Below are 26,365 nucleotides of genomic sequence, written 5' to 3'. Positions count from 1 at the left end.
GAAATTCATTAAAATAAGGCATTTGGCAACTTAAAGGCAATTATTAGGCTTAAGGTATATTACTGTGGTTTGTCTGATCGCCCGGTCCTGTCCTCGGCAGGCTAGACAAGACAGGCGAGCTCTACGCAGTGGGCACGTCGTTTTTCCAGCTAGACTGGATCTGAATAACCCTACCCATAGCGTCCCTCTGCCATATCAGCCTCAACCTGCATGGCGCCGCAATCCTCCACACACACTTCAACCGACTCGAGAGATATCACTGTCCTGTAACGCAAGCCGAGGATCGCGTGCGTTATAGATGGACTCTCACCTTGCGCCGCCGCAGCGCGCCCGTTTCCCGTCATCATCCACGTTCCCGAACGCACGTTTGTCATCGTCGACGGGAAGTCAAGGTCGAGAATCGGCGGCTGCGTTCGTACGTCAGACCACCGATCTCAACCCCCGAGCCCAACCCCACACTGACCTAATGTCGACGACCCCAATTGTCTATCTGGATCTCGAACAACTCGTTCGGCCGCAGCGGCCGATTCGTTAGCACGACCGCGTTGTTGAAATCAACGATGGCGCTGAGGAAGCAAAAGAGGCTGGGTTTGAAACAGCGTTAGTCGTGCCGTTAATTATAAACTATATTAAATAACAATGTATTAATATATTATACACTATTATTATAATAATTATACACTAATTAAACATTAGTGCTATCTAACGACTTGATTTCTTGTTTTGGTGCTGAAAGCGTTGTTTGCAGGATGTGTTACTTTGTTGTTAAACAATCCAGATCTAAGATCTAATTCAGAACTTAGGGAACTCAACATTTTAGAGTTAGGTTTCATGTACTAAATATTATTATACAATATATGCATTAATTACAGACATGTACACGCATTCACACACAAATAATTATAATGATTGGTCATTTCTTAATATGTCCTACAGTACTTATGGGCACCAAGAAAAATCTCACAATAAATGAAAGTGTCAATGACACTGTAGCTCACCTTGGGTGTGATAGAAGAAGGAGGGGGGATATATAAAGCAAGAGTATATATGGAAGGACACCCATTATATAGCATATCTCCCATTATATACCCTTGATAATGATATATGCATAAGTTTTGATGCGAAAATAAATGTTTCAGATCTGAAGTCTGAAATCTTGACGAGAGATGGTGCTATGCCTGCCCAAATGATCGCCATTTTGGTTTTCGAATATCGTGCAAATAAAAACAAGTGCCGCGAAGTGACAGCGCTCATCTCACGTCTACTGCGGTGACTCTGTGGTGGAGTGGTGGGATTCTAGTAAACCCTGTTAGTCCCAAATGCGTTCACATACGCGCCGTAACAGTGGAAGACACAGGGATGGTATCAGGAACCTTCTCGAAGGAATGTTAGTTGGGATCGTTATGAAAGTTGCCACGAAATGGGGCATACGTTTAAGTGTCTTAAGATTAAAGATGGAAGCTCCCATCGTACGTAGTAGCAACAACTATTTGCAAGACAGAATAAGTAAGCACACATCCATTTACCTATGCAAGCCTACAAGCTGAAATAGAGAGCTGCCACCTGTAACTAGTTACGAGGCCAAAATAACATGTCTATCCACACATGCACTGGCAGTGGCTACTGGATGTTTGGCATGTTTACATGTAAACACACTGACAGTACAGAATGCCTAGAATGTATAGTTTAGGCAGCATAAACCGTCTTCAACCAATTTAGCTTTTGAAATTTTCACTGTGACATTGTAGCTATGCGTCAGGCATGTATAGATTCTACTACACCCGGCCGGTCAATTCTTTCTAACAGTAACAAATCCATGTTTACATCCTGTGAGCGCGTCAAATGGTTTATACGACTTACGGTTTCGCATGTCGCAGCAAGTCTTCATTGGTCTTTCAATTAAAGCAATAAAATGGTAGGTCACCGTGAAACAAAAAAGTGTTTCATAGCTCCGTCAGACCATGCTCCTTCAGAAATGTCTAAAATCTGCCCTGTGACATTGATTTGACTGTGACCGTCAATTTCGAGACCCAGTGATGGCTTTCTACCTGATGCTATACACGACTATCACGGAGCATAGTTCGAGCCGTTTATATTTGTGCGCAATTCTGCATTTCCTCCCTATACTTAAGTTAAGAGGAATGTTCCCCCTTCTTTGTAACACTCTTGTACTTGACTTTGACCCCATCTTCGATTCCATTGTGGTGTTTCGGATTACCCATCCGACTTCGAATCCCATACGTCAAAGCGTTTTAGGATTTGTGCCCAACTGTTGAACGGACGCGGCGGACGCGCGATCATGCGATTCTACAAGCTGCATCTGCTAGTCAGATGAGTAACAATAAAATATTCAGTTCAACTACTGTACAAAGTCTAAACAATATTACGACTGTATATTGGTATGATTGTGAGTTGTTCACGTTAGACGAATAAGTAAATAGGACGTTGTCGATCTCTTATTAGGCTAAACTGTTTTGCGGAGGTTAGACTTAAATTACTATACCAAATTTACAAATCGAGTATTGATTTAGATGGCCATTTTCATTTTTGCCAAAACTTGGGTCGTGGCTAGAATGTAGTGGCTTAATGCTGCGTGCTCCAAATGGGTTCAAATCTCCACTAGGAAGTACAAACGATATTGCATTAAACTGTGGATCAACGGTTCTGAGTTATCTGGTTGGGACCGATAGCAAATGTGATTGGACGACGGACGGCACCCATGGCAATGCTCGATCTGGACGATGTCAAGGCGAGCTAAAAATCAAAAGCTATAGCAGCAGTGATATCAATATCTTTGGCAATAAAGTCACATAACAAGTGATAATGCTATGTAAAGAGATTGATCGAGATATTCAGAGCAACAGAGGCACACAAACTTTGGTCTGATGGCAGCCCGGCCACCGTCCACGACACGTGCGTGAGTGCCACAGTGAGGGTGAAACAGTAGCCTGTCTGCGTCCAGGTCAGGAGAGGGCAGCACTGGCATGGGTATATCTGAAACAAACCACACTGACAATACATCATGGTTCTCCTGCCGTCGCGGACACCCAATCATAACATCTCAGGTCAACTTTTATGGTAAACTTGGTCAATTTATGATTGGTTTACGATTTATTTTATTTTTATGGTTCATGGTTATGATCGATTTATTTATATATTTTATTTATTTATCGAAATTATAATATAAGTCAGGTGCATCGTGTGTAGTAAGTATTGTAACATGTTGTAACAAAGCCTATATGTGACACTCGCAAATGTGAAATCGGTGACTCTCAAACTCTAAAATACGCTTTACCCGTCATGTACATTTGTGATAGTTGTTGGAAGAGACTCTGAGCTCTGGTTTCGAAGTTCACACCAAACGTGCGAGCGATACTCTGGACATTGTCATCGTCTGTAAGCTTCACCTTCACAGCCATGCCTATCAACGACGTCACAATGCCAAGAACAATTTCCAATCACTACAACTACATTTCCACGAAGAACAAGTTGAAAATTTACTTTTCTTTAAAACGTTACTTTTCAACCACAAGTTTATTTCAATACATTTTCAGTTTATATAAATTATGAAGCTATCTATCTATCATAAAAATGCTTTATTTAGACATGTATGAAAGTTGCAAATTGCACACTATACAAACATAGTTCGTGCTGTAAGTTTGGTCTATAATAAAATATACGACCATCTAGCCGTTTGAGAACCAGAGCCGACAGTAGAGATGAAATGGCGAGTTTTAGTGCTTTGCTGTATGAAGTTTGTCTGACATATAATCATGATGGTGAGATCTAGTGACGCAACTAGCGTTCTACGATATCACTCACATAGATCAATGAGCAAAAACGTGTTAGGCACTCGGTGGGCGCAAAACCTGATCACTTCATTAATGTTAGATGCATGATCCATTGTGCTTCCGCATTAGACCTATCGATCTCCTCCTTATGGGAGAAAAATCAGTGACTCTAAATTAACGGTTTAATCAAAAACGTCTGCATGATGGTGACAGCTTCAACAGGGAATTGTGACAATGCTCAGCTTGGATTGGCATTGCCTGGAACCAATGCTTGTGTGAAATAATTATAAGCGTTCCCACAGGTTATTAGCAAGCATTGACATGTTTCACCACCAACGTCGAAGGTTAAAATCGCATACTATCTACCTGGTTGCCATTTTCCTTGGTAAGTTAGGCAACACCCACCAGCATTATTGTTCCTGGAAGATGATAATTCAGACTTGTATGACTCGATGATTCACACAGATGTGAACCATCTATACAACAAGAGACGTATTTAAGTATGAGAGGTCGCAGGGTGAATGCAACACAACCTTTTTGTGTTTCAGTGGATTAGTCAATGTTAACGTTTATTTTGAATTTTTGTCGGTTTATCTTCAGCAGGTCCTTATTTTTGACAATATAATACCGACGCTGTCTATCAACGAATGTCCTACCGATGAGAGTTTAGCGGTCAATATCTAGAGTTTTGGCGGAAAATGGACGCAGGTTGGTGTAGATGACGGACGGTCTGCGTTTAGTGATGATTCGGGGAACCTCGGGGATTTCGTCATTCATTGAAAATGGAAGGTTCCCTTTTTCTCGATCTTTTGTGCCCATGGTGATGGACCGATCTTACGCGTGGATTTTAGTAAACTCTCGTGTAATGAAATCACATGAGTCAGCGTTTACACAGCGGCGCCGAAAGCAACCACTGAACATCTAAACGCCGCTATAGCTGCAACTCGAGTTCTATTTTCGCCAAACATGATTTTTACCGCTTGAATTCTCAGCGTAGGAACGTCGTATGGACCAGCGGTTGTTTTTATTTATCAAGGTAGGACAGCTGAATTAAGAATCCGCAAGGGATTGTCAAAATAAAAACGGGTTAAGTTTACTATTCCAAGTGAAACCTACAACATGGTTGTTCATTTCACGTTGTCGCTCCTGCTCTTAATACGTCTAATACAATAAATAGACTGATGAAGAACTAACTGCTTATTGGCTATAGATTTTATACCGACATTAACAACACGAAATGTTCACCAGCACTGGCACATGCTGGTAATTATTCGGAGGTCTTTTTATCGGTGACTTTGCAAAAACGGCTCAGTTTCAGAGTTACTGTCATAGTGTTGTTTTCATTGGTTTTGCTTATTCGCGTTGATTGCATACTGACAGGTCAGTATGAGCTGTACAACATTACATGTACGTATAAGTACATTTTTTTGCCGCTAACCGGTAAACCTCTGAATCAACCAACACCAAGCAGTTAGCTTCAGGAAGAAATGCCGCAGACAAATCAGCACACAATGCTATTATTGAATTCTGAACTAAATGTCCGAAAACGAAAGTTTTTTTTGATGGCAGTATCTGTACTCAAGGCTGCGTTTTGGCTGCAACGATTCACTGCAGAATTATTAATGTAAGTGTTTGGCATTACTCATACTATGTACTGTACGAGGCTCAGCAGTGGGCCCTTGAAAACTCTTGGCGTTTGGTATGACTAGTTTGCAGGATATATATGGGTATGTATAATCTGTACTGGCAGTACATTTTTCAAAATCCGAAACGCATGTCTAGTCTCAAGGGTGTTTCGGATAAAGAGGTGTGTCTGTATCAGTATACGAATAAATGTGATATATATATGTGAGATGTGATTAGATATCTGACATCGAGATGTGAAAATTAAGAAAAGATTACCCAGTCATTAAGGCCTTTTTTTTATTTAAAGCAAGTAAAATTTGTGGAGAGCTATTACAGTATTTATGGAGGGCTGAGGTAAACATTAACTGCTACTGGTTATCTGTTGCTGTGCAAACATCCTAAATGGTATGCAGCGTGACGAAATTAACGAGGTCCGGAGTCAAACTATCATCGATTTCTGTTTGGCATATATGGCGGAGTTCCGTGTGACTCCTTGAAAATTATGCTATATAACTAGTTCGTTCCAGCATGGGCTCGCAGATTTTTGTGTGTAGCAAATGTCCAAGAAATTTGGGCAGCGTGCAACAGCTGATCTTTCAAAATAAGCGCTGTGATGCGGTTTTGTTAATATCTTTGTTTTGGATTTCAGCTGCAGCTCCTCCTTTGGATGCGGGCTCCTCTTTTTAACAAAAAAAAACAAAAAATTGGGCAGAGAGTCCGTTTATACCGTCCATTATGCTTACGACCTGAATCTCTATGTTTGTCATGGTTGCTTGGAAAGTTTCATGCGTGTTCGGATTTATGAGGTGGTGATGGCAACTTCTATTCGAGCCTGACATTGATTCAACAATCTGGTCTGCTATTATCTGAAAACCATATGGTTTTTTTGATGTACATAAATGATATGTACGATATCAGCTGAACATTTATGGCATTTTTATATCATTAAAAACACTTATATAAAGTGAAAATATAATATATTATAGCTATTACCATCTCCAGATGGGTCTCGAGTGGGTCGATCTGCATTGGGATAGGCGCGTTTAACCATTTATCTCTCACTTTTATTGAGATGTGTATTTCAGTAAACGAAATATTTAGACTCGAGTCAGATATATCAAGTATTTGTTTTAAAAAAATTTGTATCTAAATATATATAATCTGAATTTTACTTAAATTGAGAAAAAATTTTCAGGGAAATGAAGGGTGTTTTGTTAGTTTTACAATTTCACTTATTTATATATTATTTTTGAAAATAATCATTTCTAGTTAGCAAGATCAATAATAGTCAATGTCTTAAAAGGAGAAAGATCGAGTGTTTTTGATAGGATATTGTTTCTTGAAAGTAATGGATGGTTGGCAGGCAGGGTTACACTTCCCGTTGTCATCTTGCACACCGAACACCACACACACATCACACACACAGCACACACCGCATTCACACACATACGGCAGCGCAACACATATCACCACGCGCACCAAAACAAACTTACCACATTTCACACAACGGGGCGCGCAAACATACACGCACATACAATGCAGCGTCTCTTGTTGGGGGTTTGTCTTAAAATTTTTATCGCTCACAGCTGTTCGCGCGCAGTGAATTGGTATGTTTATACACCGCAGCCGCAATGGATTTGGTGTGTGGCGTCGCTGTTGCGCATCGCGGATTTGGCGATCTTTAAATTTGGTGGGGTTTCGATGAATGACGAAGTTTCTTCGGCGAACATAACTTTTAGGAATTTGCCTCCAAGTCACGTTTACGATCGAAAAATTGTGTCTCTAAGTAAGCGGCATTATTTGGCGACGACCAGACAGGGCCCAGCTCGATTGGCGTGAATAGCAGGCCACGGTTCTTTGGAGGGATAAGAAAAGAACTTCGGTTTTCTATATTATATATAGATTCTTAATGATATTAATATATTATCGCTAAATGAATATTAAAATGCAGCAATGATCTAAAACTACGCAAAACATTTCTCTATCTGTAGGGGGCGCCAAGATGTGTCATTACCACGCCTTGTTGAACTCATCTAGGGGCGCTTCGTGTTGCTGTCGCGGTCATACTGGATTGTATGAGGGGCATCGTCATGGAACCACATGTCTTTCGTCAGGTGGCTCGAGGCTCCTTGAGTGATTTGTTCCCATGGAAACCAGGCCTCTCATTAATTGCTATTTGCATATGATTCTAGACAGAATAAGTGCTTTCTGATTTCTTTAGAATTGTAAATTAAAAACGTTGACAGCTGATGTGTGCTGTGACTACTTTCACAGTTTCTTCAACTGAATGAATAAAGAAGCCTCTATAAAGGTCACAATGCGCATCCAACGGCTATTTCTCAGTACTAGATAGCAATATTCGTGGCGAATGCATAATCACACTACTTATGACAAATAACTCTAGTTGCCTCCATTTGAGCTGCGGTTTGCTTAAAGCCAACAAGAAAGAGGTGCGAAATCAGGTAATCTGGACGCACGCTATTGTTTGCAAACACTAGCCCGATCTTGGTTTTGGTGACGTCACATGTTTGCTACAGGGTGTTGAGCAAGGAATTGTTGTCCCCGGGTAATGTTTGCATAGTGACGACAAGGCAGTCGCAGGTTCGAAAACGATCCAAGCAGAAGTCGTGAAAAAATCGTATTTGATTGTTTAGGCTTGATTATCGTAAATAGCGCGACATTGCGATAGCAGCGTGCAATGAGAAAAACGCAACGGGCCGTAGAATCTTTAGCTCAACCCGCTTGGACGTTGCCTGCAGAGCAACGCAAATTGATCACAAATCGGAGAATTTGAAAACAGTGGACGTGTATTGTTAAATACTTTTATAAGCAACTTGGCGCAGTGAATGGGAGGCACTGAGTTTTTTTGTCATCAGGTGTGTGTTATTTCTGCCACGATAGTATTTGTAGTCTAGTACTGTAGATTAGCGTTGGATGGCTTGTGAGCTTGTAACACCTCATGCCTGTATGGGATTTGGGCTCCCTGTTTCGTCATTTCGGTGTTGCAATCTAGGCAGTTAACTCAACATACATACAGATTATGGTGCAGCAAATAAAGTTTGATCGATGATCTAAATTTTTATCGCTAGCAACAAACATAGTCTGTCGTTCCCAACCTATAGGCCATATAAAATTTGTCTTGTTTGCCCTCCCGACAACTTCGCCGAAAAGGGCGACTAAAAAATTTATTGATCTTTTTTCCCATCTTTTTTTTCTTATCTCTTTTGTAAAGTTTTACAATTGTACAATGTTACATTATATTAAATCTGTGGCAATAATTTATTGTACCAAGCAAAACAAACATCTTTAACATACAGGTATCTGCCAACAGCACACGAGCATGTAGACCATGTGATTTGGTAAAAAAAAAACCTAAAAAAAAGCCTACCTACCTACCCAAACTTTTCAGCCTGGGTCGGGTGAGGGCTAACAAACATTTTTTTAATTGTGGCCTTATGTCTAAGAATGCACCATGCTACTACATTCACACTTACGCCTCTCAATGGTCTCTGTCACAGTCACCTGCACACACTTGCCATACAAGTCGATAACGGCAAAAACTCTCGCAGGAATATCCGACGCGGCTAAACCAAAGTCCTGCCCATCGACGAAGAAGTGGAGCGAGCCACTCCTGGTGCGCATAACACCAACTCGGTCACCTTCACATAACTGATCAAGGTCATAGCCATACTCCTCCACGATTGACCGTCCATTCTGCATTGAAGCAACATTTATGTAGGCTTTTTGTGATGCTACTGGTACAGCTAACTATGCACTACTGACTAGTGGCATGAAGGTATCCATTTGATTGTGCTAGGACTCAACATAAAGTTGATCATAAGGCAACTTAAGCACATTCCATACTTAAATATTGATACTGTAAATCAAATTAGTGAATATATTACATACCATAAGCACACAACTACCAGATAACACCCATGTGCCTTCTCTGAAGTCTGTGGCACTGGCAGGGAACTGGAGGTTGTTTGGATCGCATGTTGTTACACCTATCTCTATAGAACCACTCCATGAATTTATCTGAAGCAAAATTGTAAAATGAAAAACATTTAGTAATCAGTAGCATACCACCACACTATAACTTGATCATCAAAAATATATTTTACTATTATTACTCAAATAGTAGATTAATTATTATTGGATATTGGGAGCACAAATAATCCGGTACACCGTGAGATTGCTTCTTTGTGACAGATATGTAGTGTTCTGTTGCCTAGCATAGGCTAGCGCATTCATGACACTAAATATATAATCAGGGTGCAAAATTAACGGGAGTCCGGAGTCAAATACTCCCCGATTTACTGTCGGACTCCTTGATTGGACATATGCAGGAGTACGTGTGACTCCCTGAAAATTCTGCCATACTAACTAGTTCAGTCCAGAGAATGGCCTCGCGGAATTACCGTATTTTTCAGCTAATGTCCAAAGAAAATTTGGCAGACGTGCAACCGCATGAATCTTAAAAACAAGCACATGCGTTATTGTTAATATCTTTAGTTTTTATTAGACTGCGGACTCCCTCTTTTGGCCGCAGACTCCCTCTTTTTGAGGGTAGGGAGTCCTTTGAACTCCCTTGTTCAAAAGTTAATTTCTACCCCTGTATATGTTATCAGGTATAATGTAGCAGGATAGTTTATAATGGTGAGTTAGCCTTTGTCTAGCAGTAGTGTTAGTGCTATCTTTTATTTTCTTCTTTATTCTAGTATCACAGCACAAATACACATCCAAGTGCCTCAATCTTTGTATCTGTTAACAGCTCATTATTCAATTGTTAGAATCACTAACATTTTTGTCTGGGCATTCTTTTATTTACCCTGAAAAGTCTTACATAATCCTGTGAATTTTTTTTCACTTAATGGCAATGGAAATGGTAGTAAATAGCACCAGCACACGTGCTCTGTGTTGAGCTACACCCCACTTCTGTGATCCAAGACGAACTCTACCAGGAGGTTGAGTCAACTCTGTATCTCGGCGTAATTCTCTCTAACACCCTGAAGTGGGACAAACATATCAATAGTTTATGTGCGAAAGCCAACAGCACCCTTGGCGTCGTCAAAAGGAATCTGAAATACGCGCCCAAAACGCTGAAAGCCACAGCATACAAATCTCTCATTCGGTCTAAGCTAGAGTATGGCTGTACAGTCTGGGACCCACATTTTTTTTAAAAACGTTGAAAAAATTGAAATAATCCAATTCTGCGCAGCTAGATTCATCTGCAACGATTATGGCAGAACTAACAGCGTAACTGCAATGTTACAATCACTTAATTGGCCGAATCTTCAACTACGCTGTAAAGAAAAGCGACTCAACCTTCTCAACAAAATTCTCTCTGAAAGTACCGCGATCCCCAAAGTCCAGTACATCAGGATGGGTCCATCGCGCACAAGGAGCAAAAATGACAACAAACTCGCAGTCATTAGAACCTCAACAGAGGAATTTAAGAACTCATTCTTTGGAGTGGACTGGAATGCCTGCACACAGACCGTAATCGACGCCATCTGTGTCGCGGTCGCAGCCGGGAGCACCTAATTTTACCATGCCCCACCACCTGCATCATAATACGCGTATACGCGGTCGACGCAGTACACAATCAAGATCAAGATCAACACCACTTATCACTAAGTATGAACTAAGCCGAACCAGGCGCACTGAATAAACCTACGCAAATAACGAATAGCACTGGTGCGGATATTCAGATATCCAACAGAAGTCATGCAGCGGCAGCAGTGTAGCAGTTGCAGTTGGCAGTTAGTTAGGCCGCGATACGTGCCGTGGTATGGAGTGGGTACAAATAATTCGTATTTATTTACTATCACTTTATTATCGTCACAACCATGTGGTGGCTGTAGTCGCTAACATATCCATACTACGGCACATCTTTATTATAGTAATACTAATAGTATAGAAATGTTTATCATCTTCAAGTTCATGGTAATTTTACTGATGAATCAATCCATCAATCAATGTGAATGTCTGAATCATTTGGAAATTTTTACTTGATGTTGTGCTGTAAGTTTGGTCTATAATAAAATATACGACCATCTAGCCATTGAGAAACCAGAGCGAAGTAGAGCATAATGGCGAGTTTAAGATGCATTTGCTGATATGACAAGTCTGTCATGACAATATCACTTCAGCTGGTAGCATCTCAGTGACGCAACTAGCTTCTACGATATCACTCACCATATAGATCAATGACGCCAAAAACGATGTTAGGCACTCGCGTGGCAGCAACACCCTGATCCACTCCATTAATGTAGTAATGCAATGATCCATTGTGCTTTCGCATTAGACCTATCCGATCTCCCTCCTTATGGGAAGAAAAATCAGCGACATCTCATACACGGTTAATCAAAACGTCTGCATGACGGTGACAGTCAACAGGAATATGTGACAATCTCCAGCTCTGATTGGCATGCCAGGAAACCCAATGCTTTGTGACATAAATTAAATAAAGCGTTCCACACGGGTTTTAAGCAAGCATTGACATGTACTTACCACCAATTCATCCAGGTTAAAATCGCCATACTCTCTCCTGGTGCCTTTCCCATTGGTAAGTATGCCACACCCACTCATCATTATTGTTCCTGGAAGATGACATTGACTGATGACTCGATGATTCACACAGATGTGAACCATCTATACAACCAAGAGCGTATTAAGTATGAGAGCGTACAGCGGTGAAATGCAACAACCTTTTTGTAGTTTCAGTGGAATTAGTCAACTTTACCCGTTTCATTTTGACAATTCTTTGTGGTATTATTATTCAGCAGTCCTACTTTGACAATATAAAACCGACCGCTGGTCTATACGATGTCCCTACGCTGAGGTATTAAGCAGTAAAATCTAGAGTTTTGGCGAAAATCGGACTCAGGTTGGCTGCTAGCTGCGACTGTCTCGCGTTTAGTGATGACTTCGGGAAACCTCGAGGATTTCCGTCATTCATTGACAAATGGAATTCCCTTTCCTTCTACGATCTTTTGTCGCCATGGTGATGACCCGCATCTTACGCTGGATTTAGTAAACTCTGTAGTAATGACATAATAGGTCAGCGCTACACAGCGGCGACCGAAAGCAACACACCGAACACTAAACGCAGCTATAGATGCCAACTCGAGTTCTATTTTCGCCAAAACACTAGATTTTACCACTTAATATCTCAGCGTAGGGACATCGTATGGACCAGCGGTCGGTTTTATATTGTCAAGGTAGGAATGCTGATAAAAAATAAGGCAAGGAATTGTCACAATAAAATGAGTAAAGTTGACTAATTCCACTGAAACTACAACATGGTTGTTGCATTTCACCGTTGTACGCTCTCATACTTAATACGATCTTGATACAACTATATAGACTGATGAAGCCTAATGATATTGGCTATAGATTTTATCCGAACATTAACAACACGAAATGTTCACCAGCCCACTGGCACATGCTGGTAAATTATTCGGAGGTCCTTTTTTATCGGTGCCTTTTGCAAAACACCGGCTCAGTTTCAGAGTTACTGTATAACTAGTGTTGTTTCATGGTTTTGCTTATTCGCAGTTGATTCATGCTGACAGGTCAGTATATAGCTGTAGACCATATACATGTACAGTATCAGTACCATTTTCTTGCCGCATAACCTGGTAAAACCTCTGAACAAAACACCAAGCAGTTAACTTCAAAGAAGGAACATGCCGCAGAACAAAACTACAGCACACATACTATTATCTGAAATTCTGAAAACCTAAATGCTCCGAAAACGGAAAGTTTTTTTGTGGCAGTCATCTGTACACCAAGGCTCGCGTTTGGCTGCACAGGGTTCACTGCAGAAATTATTAATGTGTTTGGCATTACTCATACATATTGTACTGTACCGGTACAGCAGTGGGCCGCTTGAAAACTTGGGTTTTGGTACTGGCTAGTTGCAGGATATACGGTATGTATATCTGTACTGTAGTACCATTCCAAAATCCGAAAGATTCCGAATTCCGAAACTTGTCTGGTCCCAAGGGTTTCGAATAATAGAGTGTGTACTGTATCAGTATACGAATAAAAGTGATATGTATATGTGAGATAGTGATAGATATCTGAACATCAGAGATGTGAAATTAAGAAAAAGATTATCCCCAGTCAATTTAGGCCCTTTTTTTTATTTAAACAGCAAGTAAAATTTGTGAGAGCTATTACATTTTTGGGAGGGCTGGTAAACATTAACTGCTACTGGTTATCTGTGCTAGTGCAAACATCTAAATGTTATGCAGCGTGCGAAATTAACGAGAGTCCGGAGTCAAATACTAATCGATTTACTGTCGAACTCCCTGATTTGACATATATGCAGGAGTCCGTGTGACTCCTTGAAAATTCTGCTATACTAACTAGTTCGTTCCAGAGCATGGCCTCGCAGAATTTTTTAGCAAATGTCCAAAGAAAATTTGGCAGACGTGCAACCGCATGACTCTTCAAAATAAGCGCATGTATGCGTTATTGTTAATATCTTTAGTTTTGAATTTCAGACTGCAGACTCCCTCACTTTGCTGCGGGCTCCCTCTTTTTAAGGGCAGGGAGTCCGTTGGACTCCCTTGTTCAAAAGTTAATTTCTACCCCTATTATGCCTTACAGACCTGATCTCATGTTTGTCATGGTAGCTGGAAAGTCCATGGTGTTCGGATTATGGGTGGTGATGCCAACTTCTATCGAGCCTGACCACTTGTCAACCAATCTGTCTAGCATTATCTGAAAACCATACGCATTTCTTGATGTACATAAATGAATACTGTAACAGATATCAGACTAAACAAATTTATTGTGCATTTTAATATCATAAAAAACACTTACTATAATAGTGAAATATATATATATACCGGTACTAGCTATTACCCATCCTCCAGACGGGTTTGAGTGGGGTCTGATTTGAGGATTGGCGGTTTAACCATTTATCTCTCACTTTTATTTGAGGATGTATTTACAGTAAACGAAAAATATTTAGACTCGAGTCATATATCAATATTTGTTTAAAAAAATTGTATCTAAATATATATAAAATCTGAAATTTTACCTTAAAATGAGATACAATTTTTCAGGGAAATGAAGGGTGTTTTGTTAGTTTTACAATTTCACTTATTTATATATTATTTTTGAAAATAATCATTTCTAGTTAGCAAGATCAATAATAGTCAATGTCTTAAAAGGAGAAAGATCGAGTGTTTTTGATAGGATATTGTTTCTTGAAAGTAATGGATGGTTGGCAGGCAGGGTTACACTTCCCGTTGTCATCTTGCACACCGAACACCACACACACATCACACACACAGCACACACCGCATTCACACACATACGGCAGCGCAACACATATCACCACGCGCACCAAAACAAACTTACCACATTTCACACAACGGGGCGCGCAAACATACACGCACATACAATGCAGCGTCTCTTGTTGGGGGTTTGTCTTAAAATTTTTATCGCTCACAGCTGTTCGCGCGCAGTGAATTGGTATGTTTATACACCGCAGCCGCAATGGATTTGGTGTGTGGCGTCGCTGTTGCGCATCGCGGATTTGGCGATCTTTAAATTTGGTGGGGTTTCGATGAATGACGAAGTTTCTTCGGCGAACATAACTTTTAGGAATTTGCCTCCAAGTCACGTTTACGATCGAAAAATTGTGTCTCTAAGTAAGCGGCATTATTTGGCGACGACCAGACAGGGCCCAGCTCGATTGGCGTGAATAGCAGGCCACGGTTCTTTGGAGGGATAAGAAAAGAACTTCGGTTTTCTATATTATATATAGATTCTTAATGATATTAATATATTATCGCTAAATGAATATTAAAATGCAGCAATGATCTAAAACTACGCAAAACATTTCTCTATCTGTAGGGGGCGCCAAGATGTGTCATTACCACGCCATTGTTGAACTCATCCAGGGGGCGCCTTCGTTCTGCTGTCCGCCGGTCACTACTGAGTTTAATGAGGGAGCCACATCGCTCATGGAAACAGAGTCTCTCGTCTGGTGGCTCAGGCTCCTGATGATTGCTTCCCATGGCAACCAGGCTCTCATTAATTGCCTCATTTGATATGATTCCTAGAAGAATAAATTGCTTTTCTGATTTTAGAATTGTAAAATTAAAACGTTGACAACTGATGTGTGCTGTGGATACTTTCACAGTTTCTTCAACTTGAATGAAAATAAAAGAAGCCTTTAAAGGCTCACAATGCGCATCCAAACGCTAATTTCTCCAGTACTAGACTAGCAATATTCGTGGCGAATGCATAATCACACTACTTATGACAAATAACTCTAGTTGCCTCCATTTGAGCTGCGGTTTGCTTAAAGCCAACAAGAAAGAGGTGCGAAATCAGGTAATCTGGACGCACGCTATTGTTTGCAAACACTAGCCCGATCTTGGTTTTGGTGACGTCACATGTTTGCTACAGGGTGTTGAGCAAGGAATTGTTGTCCCCGGGTAATGTTTGCATAGTGACGACAAGGCAGTCGCAGGTTCGAAAACGATCCAAGCAGAAGTCGTGAAAAAATCGTATTTGATTGTTTAGGCTTGATTATCGTAAATAGCGCGACATTGCGATAGCAGCGTGCAATGAGAAAAACGCAACGGGCCGTAGAATCTTTAGCTCAACCCGCTTGGACGTTGCCTGCAGAGCAACGCAAATTGATCACAAATCGGAGAATTTGAAAACAGTGGACGTGTATTGTTAAATACTTTTATAAGCAACTTGGCGCAGTGAATGGGAGGCACTGAGTTTTTTTGTCATCAGGTGTGTGTTATTTCTGCCACGATAGTATTTGTAGTCTAGTACTGTAGATTAGCGTTGGATGGCTTGTGAGCTTGTAACACCTCATGCCTGTATGGGATTTGGGCTCCCTGTTTCGTCATTTCGGTGTTGCAATCTAGGCAGTTAACTCAACATACATACAGATTATGGTGCAGCAAATAAAGTTTGATCGATGATCTAAATTTTTATCGCTAGCAACAAACATAGTCTGTCGTTCCCAACCTATAGGCCATATAAAATTTGTCTTGTTTGCCCTCCCGACAACTTCGCCGAAAAGGGCGACTAAAAAATTTATTGATCTTTTTTCCCATCTTTTTTTTCTTATCTCTTTTGTAAAGTTTTACAATTGTACAATGTTACATTATATTAAATCTGTGGCAATAATTTATTGTACCAAGCAAAACAAACATCTTTAACATACAGGTATCTGCCAACAGCACACGAGCATGTAGACCATGTGATTTGGTAAAAAAAAAACTCCAAAATAGCCTACTACCTACCCAAATTTTCAGCTGGGTGGGTGGAGGCACTCAACAAAATTTTTTTTAAGTGTGGCCTTATTGGTTAGAAGTGCGCTGCTCCTACATTAACTTACGCTTCAATGGTCTCTGTCACTGTCCCTGTTACACACTTGGCCATTAAAGTCGATAACGGACAAAACATCTTAGAAGGAATATCGATGCGGCTAAACAAAGTCCTGACTATCACGAAGAAGTGGAGTGAACCGGCTTCGTGGTGGCATAACACCAACTCGGTCACCTTCACATTTTACTGATCATGTATAGCCATATCCTACACGACCACTGACCGTCCATTCTGCATTGATAGCCAGCATTTATGTAGGCTTTTTGTGATGCTACTGGATACAGCCTACTAATGCACTAATGCATAGTTGGCATGAAGCGTACTTCCTTTGATTGTGCTGGGATCTCAACATAAGTTGAGATAGGGCAACTTAGCATATTCCTACTTAAATATTTGATACTGTAAATCAAATTAGGTGAAATATTATTACCTACCATGAGCACACAACTCCGTAACACCATGTGCCTTTCTGAAGTCTGCTGGCATCTGCAAGGGAACTGAGAGAGTTGTTTGGATCGTTTTTATGTTGTTCAACCTATTCTATAGAACCACTCATGATATTTATCTGAAAGCCAATTGTAAATGGAAAACATTTTTAGTAATCAGTAGCATCACACCACTTAACTTGAATCATCAAAAATTATATTTTACTAGTTATTACTCAATATAGTAGCATTAAGTTATTATTTTGGATATTGGGGAGCACAGATATCTGGTACACGTGAGATTGATTCTTTGTGACAGATATGTGTGTTATGTTGCCTGCATAGGCGTTAGCGCATTCATGACCTAAATATATTAATAGGGTGACAAATTAACGGGAGAGGTCGGAGTAAAATACTTCCCCGATTTACTGTGCGGAACTCCTTGATTGGGCATCATGCACGGAGTCGTGTGTGAACGCCCTGAAAATTAATGCCAGTACTACTAGTTCAGTCCAGAGAATGGCTGCGGAATTCTACGTATTTTCAGCTAATGTCCAAGAATTTGGCAGAGATGCAACGGCATGATCTTAAACAAGCACATGCGTTGATTGTTAATATCTTTAGTTTTTATTAGACTGGCGGATCCTCTTTTGAGGCGTAGGGAGTCCTTTGAACTCCTTGTTCAATGTTATTTCTACGCCTGGTATATGTTATCGGTATAATGTGGCAGGATAGTTTTATGGGTGAGTTAGACCTTTGTGAGCAGTGAGTAAGTGTTAGGGCTATCTTTTATTTTCTTGTTTATTCTGTGTATCACGCCAAATACAATCAAGTGCCTCAATCTTTGTATCTGGCTTAATAGCTCATTATTTTCAATTGTTAAGAATCACTAACATTTTTTCTGGGAATTCTTTTTATTTACGCCTGAAGGTCTTACATATCCTTGTGAATTTTTTTTCAATTTAATCGGCATGGGAATGTAGTAAGATAGCAGCAGCACACAGTGCTCTAGTGTTGAGCTACATCCACTTTCTAGTGATCCAAGACGAACTTCGTACCAGCGAGGTTGAAGTCACTCTGTATATCTAGGCGCTAATTCTCTCTAACACGCTGAATGGTGCCGGACAAAATTCATGTTTATGTGCGAAGCAACAGCACCCTTGGCGTCGTGTCAAAAGGAATCTGCAGTACAGACGGGCCAACGCTGAGACAGCATACAATCTCTCATCTCGGTCTAAGCTAGAGGTATCCTGTACAGTATGGACCCAATTTTTTTTTAAAACGTAGAAAAGATTGAAAAATAATCAAATTGCGCGGCAGCTAGAATTATATCACTGCAGACGATGTTATGGCGAACCAACAGGTAATGCATAGTTACAAATCCTTAATTGACCGATCTTAACTAACGCTGTCATAAGAAAGCGACTCACTTCATCAACAAAATTGCTCGTCTGAAAGTACACCGCGATCCACAGTCAGTACAGGCAGGATGCGGTCATCGCGCACAAGCGAGCAAATGACAACAAACTCGCAGTCGATTAGAACCTCAACAGAGGATTTAAGGAACTCATTCTTATGGGATGGGACTGGATGCCTGCACACAGACCGTATCGACGCATCTGATTTTCATGCAAGGTCGCCAGGCCGGGAGCACCTATTTACCATGACCACCACCGGCGTTACTAATAGGTATACGCGGTAAGCATGTACTACAATAAGATCAAGATCACCACTTATTCAATAAGTACTGAAACTAAAGCGACCAGCGCACTGGAATAAGCCTACGGCAAATAATACGAATAGCACTGGTGGGATATTCAGATATCCAACAGAAAGTCAAAATTGCAGCGGCAGCAGCCATGTCAGCAGTTTGCAGTTCGGCCAGTAGTTAGGTAATAGGGTCTATGTATCCCAGCGGTACATCGCCGGAACGTACCATAGGCAACGGTTCCGTACCGTGAACGAACCACTGGTCAACTATTTTTGATATGGTTAGATGTTAGGATTAGGGTCTAGGGTTAGGGTTCGAGGTTCGGGTCCAGCTGGCGGTTAGGGTATTAGGGAGTAGGCGTAGCGAAGACTCCTTAGATACGTTGGTGAGTTCGGCGAGGATACGGTCGGGACAGATATATATAGTACAGGAGTACGTTCGGCAAGATACCCGGGTGAATAGACCTATCAGCGTTTAGTTTAGGACAGCAAAGATAATCGGCTGCCGTTTAGGCTATGGAAGTGGTAACTAAATTCGGTATGTTATTTTACTATCACAATATTGATAATCGTCACAACCTGTGGCTGGCTTAGTCGCTAATATCCATATGTGGAACAATCTTTATCTTGTAGTACTATAGATATAGAAGGTGTTTATCATCTTCAAGTTCATGGTAATTTTACTGATGAATCAATCCATCAATCAATGTCTGAATCATTTGGAAATTTTTACTTGATGTAAACGAACCTTTTTGTCTATTGTAACTTCAAACAGCTGATCATCTTGCAATGAGTCTATGCTTATAACAACACCATTGTTAAATTCTTGCGATGGGTGATTTCTTTGAGCAGTTCGGTTGTTATTACTTAAAGATACCAAAGCACCACATTTTCTATGGAACATTGCAAAATTTCTTGCTATGCCTACCGTATTCCGAGCTTTCTTGAAATAAAAATTTACATTATTAAAATACAAGTAAAGGCTAAATATTAATATAAAGATAACATGAATTTAATTAAATATTTTGCTTCTTTACATACAATGTACAGTTAATAAATATAAAATTATTTACATAGCAGAATCATTAAAAAAGGCAAACATCTTTGAGAGGCGATGACTGTGGCGGGCAATCATGGCCACCGCTATGTATCTTGAGCATTATCTAGACAGTACGTTTGTCAAAATTATAAACGTTGTGCAATTTATGAACTCTCATTATTAGATAAACTGTTAAAATACATAGTAGGTCTAGGCTAGCTTTTAAACATAAACTATACTCTGTATCAATAATATTAGTAGTGTTCTAGTATGCGCCAACTTTGTTGTCAACTGAAAGTAGTGGTGGTAACGTTGGCGTTGTGAAACTTGTTTATGTTTGTATTTGTAAATTGTAGGCTTAGAGAGTCTGCCCATAGAGTTGAACAGAAACTTCACGTTAATGAGAGATCTAGACCAACGCGCCCTAGGTAATTTTTATGATTGTTATGATTTGGTAGTAACTACGAGTACGAATTTATACAAATGTCATGAATGAACGGGTTACTGGTTAGTAACGGGGTTCAAGGATGGAGATGATGTCCAGTACGGTGATTGGATAGGATGATGTTAGTTGATAAGAAAGGAGTGGACATCTTCTCTATCCCTGAGCCAGTAACCGTGCCACTGCAGTGCTAGTACTAGTAGACCACTACAAGTACCTACTAGTAGTAGTAATATTAAATATATTATGACCAACAAAATAGTTGTCACAGCATGATCACAGCTTTAGAGATGCCTCGGTGGCCCAGTGGTTAGGCAACTATATTGTCCATCTCTCACTCCAAAGGCTGTGAGTTCCAACCCCGACCGGTGCAGTGAATTTTCTCAAGTTGTAAAAACCTGGCTCTCAACATTGGAGACTGTGAATCTCCCGTGGCTTGGATGACCACGTAAAATGGCGGTTCCTGCGTTATTATCCACGTAATCGTGGGCTACGCAAAAAACTATCCAGATCAACACATAAACAGCATGACACAACCCCTAACATGGGTGTTGTAGGGTATAATCTATTGTCACTAACACGCACAGACACAAACACCTACATACACGCCTTAAAAATGGTTAAATCCATCTATTTGTTGGAATAATGGTGACTGTGTAACAAGGAGTGTGATGTGAAGCTCAGCAGTTATATACTATAGGTTCTGATTTAATTTGATGGTATCAATAACACATTAAATTCGTCACATAATGCGATCTGATGTCAAATGATCCGCAAACTGATAGAGTATATTCTGAACTTCAACCTAAATTTATGTACAAAATATGTTCTACTTGCTAAAATGATGTGACAGATAGTATCTAAGAAATTGCTAAATACTAATTCCGATATGTAATATATTATAGATGTATTATTATGTATATATTATGATACGTAATGTAATGTAAAATATGTGAAGGACATGCCCATATTAAACATTTTATGTAAAAAAATAAATTACAGTTATAACCAGTTTATGCGTTGTTTTTTTAACCATTACTACAGATGCACTTCGAGAAGTAGATCGAATTGCAGACGACTATCTAGCAAATGTAAGAGGTATGGTCCAGGACAAAAAGAAGGAGCAACTGGACAAGATCAACAAATTGTTTGGCAAAAGCAAAGAGTTTGGTGATGATAAAGTACAGCTTGCTATGCAGACATATGAAATGGTATGTCTACACATGAAACAAAAAGAATAGCAAAATATTGTAGCGTTTCGTGTCTCCCGGCGACACCCGATGGCGCCACCGGTCGACACTTAGTGACTAGCACACAACCTTAGGTCTTTCACTCACCTGTTGTGCCCGGAGGCGTTGAACTGGCCGTATCGTCGCCACCCGGACCCCGCTAGCCACTCGAGCGCCCCAGTGCGAAATAAATACAATTTTAATAATAAACTTTCCTTATTATGCAGACAAGAAACGTTTGCATGAACTTGTTACTACTGTGATGCTGTGCTACTACGTCTAGTCAGTACAGCGCTGAATACTAGTTTGCGCTGGTTTTTTCTAGGTTGACAAGCACATTCGTAAGCTTGATGCAGATTTGGCACGCTTTGAAGCTGACCTCAAGGAAAAATCACTGAATTCCCAGTCTGACTCAGATGTAGCACCAAAGAGTAAGTGATACAGTTTGCTGTTAATATAGGTATAGTGTGTTTAGATTATTCTTGAAAAAACAACAACAAGAAATAGGTATCTTTAAAGGCATATTAGGCCCATTGATTATGCAATGTTGACGAATGCTAGAGTAACTGGCACCTTGTGTAGTTCATAAGTACATAATCTTATAGCCAAACGCGTATTAGTTTGTCCAATATCACTGCTGGTGACATTACAAACAAGACTTGAAATCGGTTGTTGATATTCATTTACGTGCCGTAAATGTCATCCAGGAGTCAAGCGATGACGTAAACATTTGTGCGGCCCGTATGTGTTGGACGCCAGATGAAATGGAGGTGTCAGCGGTGTAACCACGGCCACGGACTAAACATGGAAATGGAGTATAAAACACGTACTAATCATGGACGCACATGAGCAGCCCTGACAAAAAGTTCCTCATCACGAGCGTCCGTATTTACGAAATCACTGATGATAGCATTGCGTACGGCCGAGCATGCATGCGAAAATGTCCCGTGCACTATAAATCTGTATCACATTTATATGCCGCTTCGCCGGCAGCGGTTTGAAACTTTAAACAACTGATTTCTTGGACTGCGGATTTCGATTAGACATTTCTTAGTAACCAGCAGTGATATTGGACAAACTAATACGCATTTGGATGTAAGGTTATGTACTTATTAACTACACAAGGTGCCAGTTACTCTAGCATTTGTCAACATTGCATAATCAATGGGCCTAGTATGCCTTTAATAGATAATATTTTCTTGGGTAATCTAATACAGTAAAACTCGCGTGAGTCGACATCGTCTAAGTCGTCAATTCACGTAAGTCGACATGGAAGTCAAAGTCCCGATTCACTCTCATAGTAAATCCTTTGGAATAGCCTCGCCTAAGTCGACATTTATAAGTCGTCATTATGTACAAGTCGACGCCCTCAGACAGGTCCCATATAATACAAACAACAGTAATTTCCCATCTATAAGTCGACTTCAGAAATGCCGATGGCGCAGTGTACGGTCTAGGGAATGCACGAGCTGGCTGTCGCAGACAGATTGTTTGAATCGCATTGTTTGCTTGGACGTATTGTATTTTTTTCCAGCTCGTAGCTCGCACACCCCCAGATTCCCCACTGTATACAGTGTAGTATATGGTGTATGCAGCCCAAAATTAATGCAGGATGCGAAATTAACGCGAGTGCGGATCAAGTCAAATACTCCCTCATTTACTGTCGGACTCCCTGATTTGACATATGCAGGAGTCCGTGTGACTCCCTGAAAATTAATTCTGCTATACAGTACTAACTAGTTTGTTCCAGAGCACGGCCTCGTGGAATTACCGTATTTTTTCTAGCAAGTGTTCCAAGAAAATTTGGCAGACGTCCACCGCAAATGTCCTGCTACTCAAGCCAGCTAATACAGTGTATACGCGCATTACATACATTGTATAAGTCGACAAAATGACGACTTACGCGTAAGTCGTCATTTTCGTAAGTCGACACAAATATGCGGGTCCCAAAACAAAAGTGTCGACTTATGCGAGTTTTACTCTACTATATTATGCAATAATGTACTCTTAAATTCAAACCTATTCCTAACATCTTATCCTCTAAACATGTGGCTTAGCCAGAAACCAATCTTGTCACTAAGTGCGAGCCCATGATAAGAACATTTGTTTAGATGGTGGTGGAGGTTATTGTATTATGATTGATTACAGAGGGACGTGGAAGAGAAAAAAGTGAAAAGGGAGGTAAAAAGGCAGGAAGAGGAAGAGGAAGAATGCAGGTATCTGATGACGAAACGCCGAAGATGTCTCGGAAAAAGATGAAGACGCAACAGCCAATGTACGTAGCCTAGACCCAGTAATGTACATAGCCTAGACCCAGTAATGTACATAGCCTAGACCCAGTAATGAATCTAAAGTGATAATGTAACCTACACTAACTGCATAAAGTCACAGCCATGTAAATGTCTTTAGGAATTATAAAATTGCACGTGAGCTGTAGGTATATGCTTTTCCTTTGTATGGTGATAATTAATGGTGTGTACATTGTCTTGATCATGGGGTTGTTTATGCATTCTAACCTGTGTTGTTTATTTTCAGGCCGGAGTCGCCAATTGCTGGAGCATTAGCAGCTTTACCAATGTCCATCACCCATCCTTCAGATGTGTTAGACATGCCCGTCGACCCCAACGAGCCTACTTACTGTCTTTGCCACCAGGTGTCGTACGGAGAGATGATTGGGTGTGATAATCCTGATGTAAGTAAAGTTCAATAGTATTAATTATATTATTTAAGTATAAATGCTATGTATTTTACAGGGGAACATTACTGCATGTTTATTATATATTTTCAGTTAAACTCCGTCTAAATTATGCTTATTCTGGCTTAATGTTCAAAAGAAATATTTTTAAGTTCAACTTTGTCAAGGGTTAGCACTGTTATTTAATATCATATCAGTTTCCGCAATTAATTAATTCTTTTTTTTATAAACAAGTTAATATTTCTGTGATAAGAGAAATATATAGGTATATACAATTTTTCATGCAGTATCATATTATACTGTTATACTCCTGAATTTTAGACTAATGTTCCTCTTTAATAGAATACCGACTGTCAAATGATAGTTTCTTCTGAGAGGAAAACGAAATACTGTTTACTTATTAAGAGGTTATCATGGTTTATAAGAGTGCACACGTATGAGTAACCTTGCCATTTTGCACAGTTTTGTAATGAGTCGTGCCTGGTAATTAATTTCAGTGTCCGATCGAATGGTTTCATTTCGCTTGCGTCGGACTGACTACAAAGCCAAAAGGAAAGTGGTTCTGCCCTCGATGTACACTAGAACGAAAAAAGAAGATGTGATCTTTTTCCATTTGCTGCACGTCCAGATATCTGCCATGACCAGACTCTGCATTGGCTTGCTTTCATACTTGCACAGCTATTGTTGGATCCATTCACTTTTTGGTGCACTTCCTTTCTCTAGGTAAGGAATTGCTTGAATTGGTTTGGTGGACGATGCTCCCTTGTAACCCGCTACATACCCTAGGTATTTGTCCCTGGTTTGTTGTAGTTGACATTATGTTTCCCATTGATTGTCTCGTGTAGAAATGTTTCTGGCTGCTATGGCAAACAATCTGCTGTCACAGAAAAGAATGCACTTTATAAAATAGGTTTATGATACTCAATTTTGTATGTATGTAGGTGCATACCGTAAGGGGCTTCTAAGCCAATGCTATCTGAAGTAGATGGCCTGTAAGAGCAAAGGTGGTTTGTGTATGTATGTAATAGTAAGTAAATGTATGGATAGCAAGAAGAATCAGTTCACATTGGTGAGGGCCTGCTTGCCCATCACCGCATGATTTACGGAGAGAACATTTTTTCAGCACATTGAACACAGCGTTGCATAAAGTAACTGACTCGCCACGTGTTTGTGAATGTGTGAGTGTCTGCTTATGTAAATGTATTGGCACTGTCATGCTTCATTTGCCATCATCCAGTAGTCGGTTCATGATCAGTATGCTTTCTTACATTCCAAAGAAATCCTTGCACCTTTAGCTATTTATTTGAAATGTGTTAATTTCAACATTCAAGTTACTAGGCCTATATCTTCGAAGGGGTGATTACTCCCAGTTTCATTGCACACTGTGCTTGTATTATGTCTACAGTTTCCTGGGTTCTTTGGCTAATTTAGGACAGCAATGCAAATATTCTCTGTAAGTATTTTGTAAAATTGAAATGATCTACTTATGATATTAATGCTATCAGGAGTAGATAATAGAGGATCTATTATCTACTTCTGATGCTATTATTATATGTTCCATTCATAGTGTATTAATAAAAGGTATTTATTTTAAATATGCTATGAACATGCAAGACTGCTAAAACTACGTCCCGTAATAGAATTGCGTCATTCCATAGTGTGTACAATCATAGTTTCCCTATCCAATTACGATTTTTTGTATGCTGCAAATTATGTAAAAAGTGTTGTGTTAATGAGCCATGTGAAACATTTTAATCCGTTTTTTTTTCAATTACAATATGATGAGTTTTTGGCTTACAAATAAAATCTGTAATTTTACATTTCTTACCATGCTTTATGCTTTTTATATTGTTAGTATATAGTCATAGATATTTTTCTCATATTGATATTATATACTAATGATTAGGATTATAAATTGCAATAGAAAATGTTTCATTTTTTCAGTAATAACAATTGTAATAACAACAACAACTAGAGCACTCGGAGAGCACAGACCTCCGCCAAGGCAGCTGAATTCTCTCAATGTAAA

The 26,365-nt window shown here is 40.0% G+C and overlaps 2 protein-coding genes across 2 annotated transcripts in view; one reads left to right on the top strand and one right to left on the bottom strand.

Moving 5' to 3' along the window:
* The window catches only part of LOC106810304 (neuralized-like protein 4), a 46,591-nt gene extending 29,746 nt beyond the window's left edge, over positions 1 to 16,845 (bottom strand). The window contains exons 1-8 of the mRNA XM_014813609.1: positions 16,807 to 16,845; positions 15,274 to 15,501; positions 14,042 to 14,153; positions 11,934 to 12,022; positions 11,619 to 11,745; positions 3,296 to 3,421; positions 2,877 to 2,994; positions 475 to 566 (exon numbers count right to left, since the gene is read on the bottom strand). Of these exons, the coding sequence (XP_014669095.1) occupies positions 475 to 566; positions 2,877 to 2,994; positions 3,296 to 3,421; positions 11,619 to 11,745; positions 11,934 to 12,022; positions 14,042 to 14,153; positions 15,274 to 15,282 (673 nt within the window). The 5' untranslated portion in view covers positions 15,283 to 15,501; positions 16,807 to 16,845. The remainder of the gene's footprint in view (positions 1 to 474; positions 567 to 2,876; positions 2,995 to 3,295; positions 3,422 to 11,618; positions 11,746 to 11,933; positions 12,023 to 14,041; positions 14,154 to 15,273; positions 15,502 to 16,806) is intronic.
* A 3,183-nt stretch (positions 16,846 to 20,028) lies between these two features.
* Positions 20,029 to 26,163, top strand: LOC106810311 (inhibitor of growth protein 4-like). Its single transcript, XM_014813619.1, has 7 exons — positions 20,029 to 20,101; positions 20,327 to 20,398; positions 21,457 to 21,623; positions 21,967 to 22,072; positions 23,790 to 23,916; positions 24,177 to 24,333; positions 24,834 to 26,163. Exons 1-7 carry the CDS (start codon positions 20,065 to 20,067, stop codon positions 24,936 to 24,938), a joined length of 771 nt encoding a protein of 256 aa, XP_014669105.1. The 5' UTR covers positions 20,029 to 20,064; the 3' UTR covers positions 24,939 to 26,163.
* The last annotated feature ends 202 nt before the right edge of the window (positions 26,164 to 26,365 follow it).

This window comes from Priapulus caudatus, unplaced genomic scaffold (genome assembly GCF_000485595.1).
Source record: "Priapulus caudatus unplaced genomic scaffold, Priapulus_caudatus-5.0.1 Scaffold430, whole genome shotgun sequence".
NCBI classification, from domain to species: Eukaryota; Metazoa; Priapulida; class Priapulimorpha; order Priapulimorphida; family Priapulidae; genus Priapulus; species Priapulus caudatus.
This window is presented reverse-complemented; position numbering and strand designations above follow the sequence as displayed.

Bases quoted from the DNA above. Each gene is read 5' to 3' on its own strand.
- LOC106810311 (XM_014813619.1), top strand. From the start codon at position 20,065: ATGGCCACCGCTATGTATCTTGAGCATTATCTAGACA. The intron at 22,073-23,789 runs GTAAGTGATACA...GATTGATTACAG, and splicing joins CTCAGATGTAGCACCAAAGA to AGGGACGTGGAAGAGAAAAA. The intron at 24,334-24,833 runs GTAAGTAAAGTT...AATTAATTTCAG, and splicing joins TTGGGTGTGATAATCCTGAT to TGTCCGATCGAATGGTTTCA.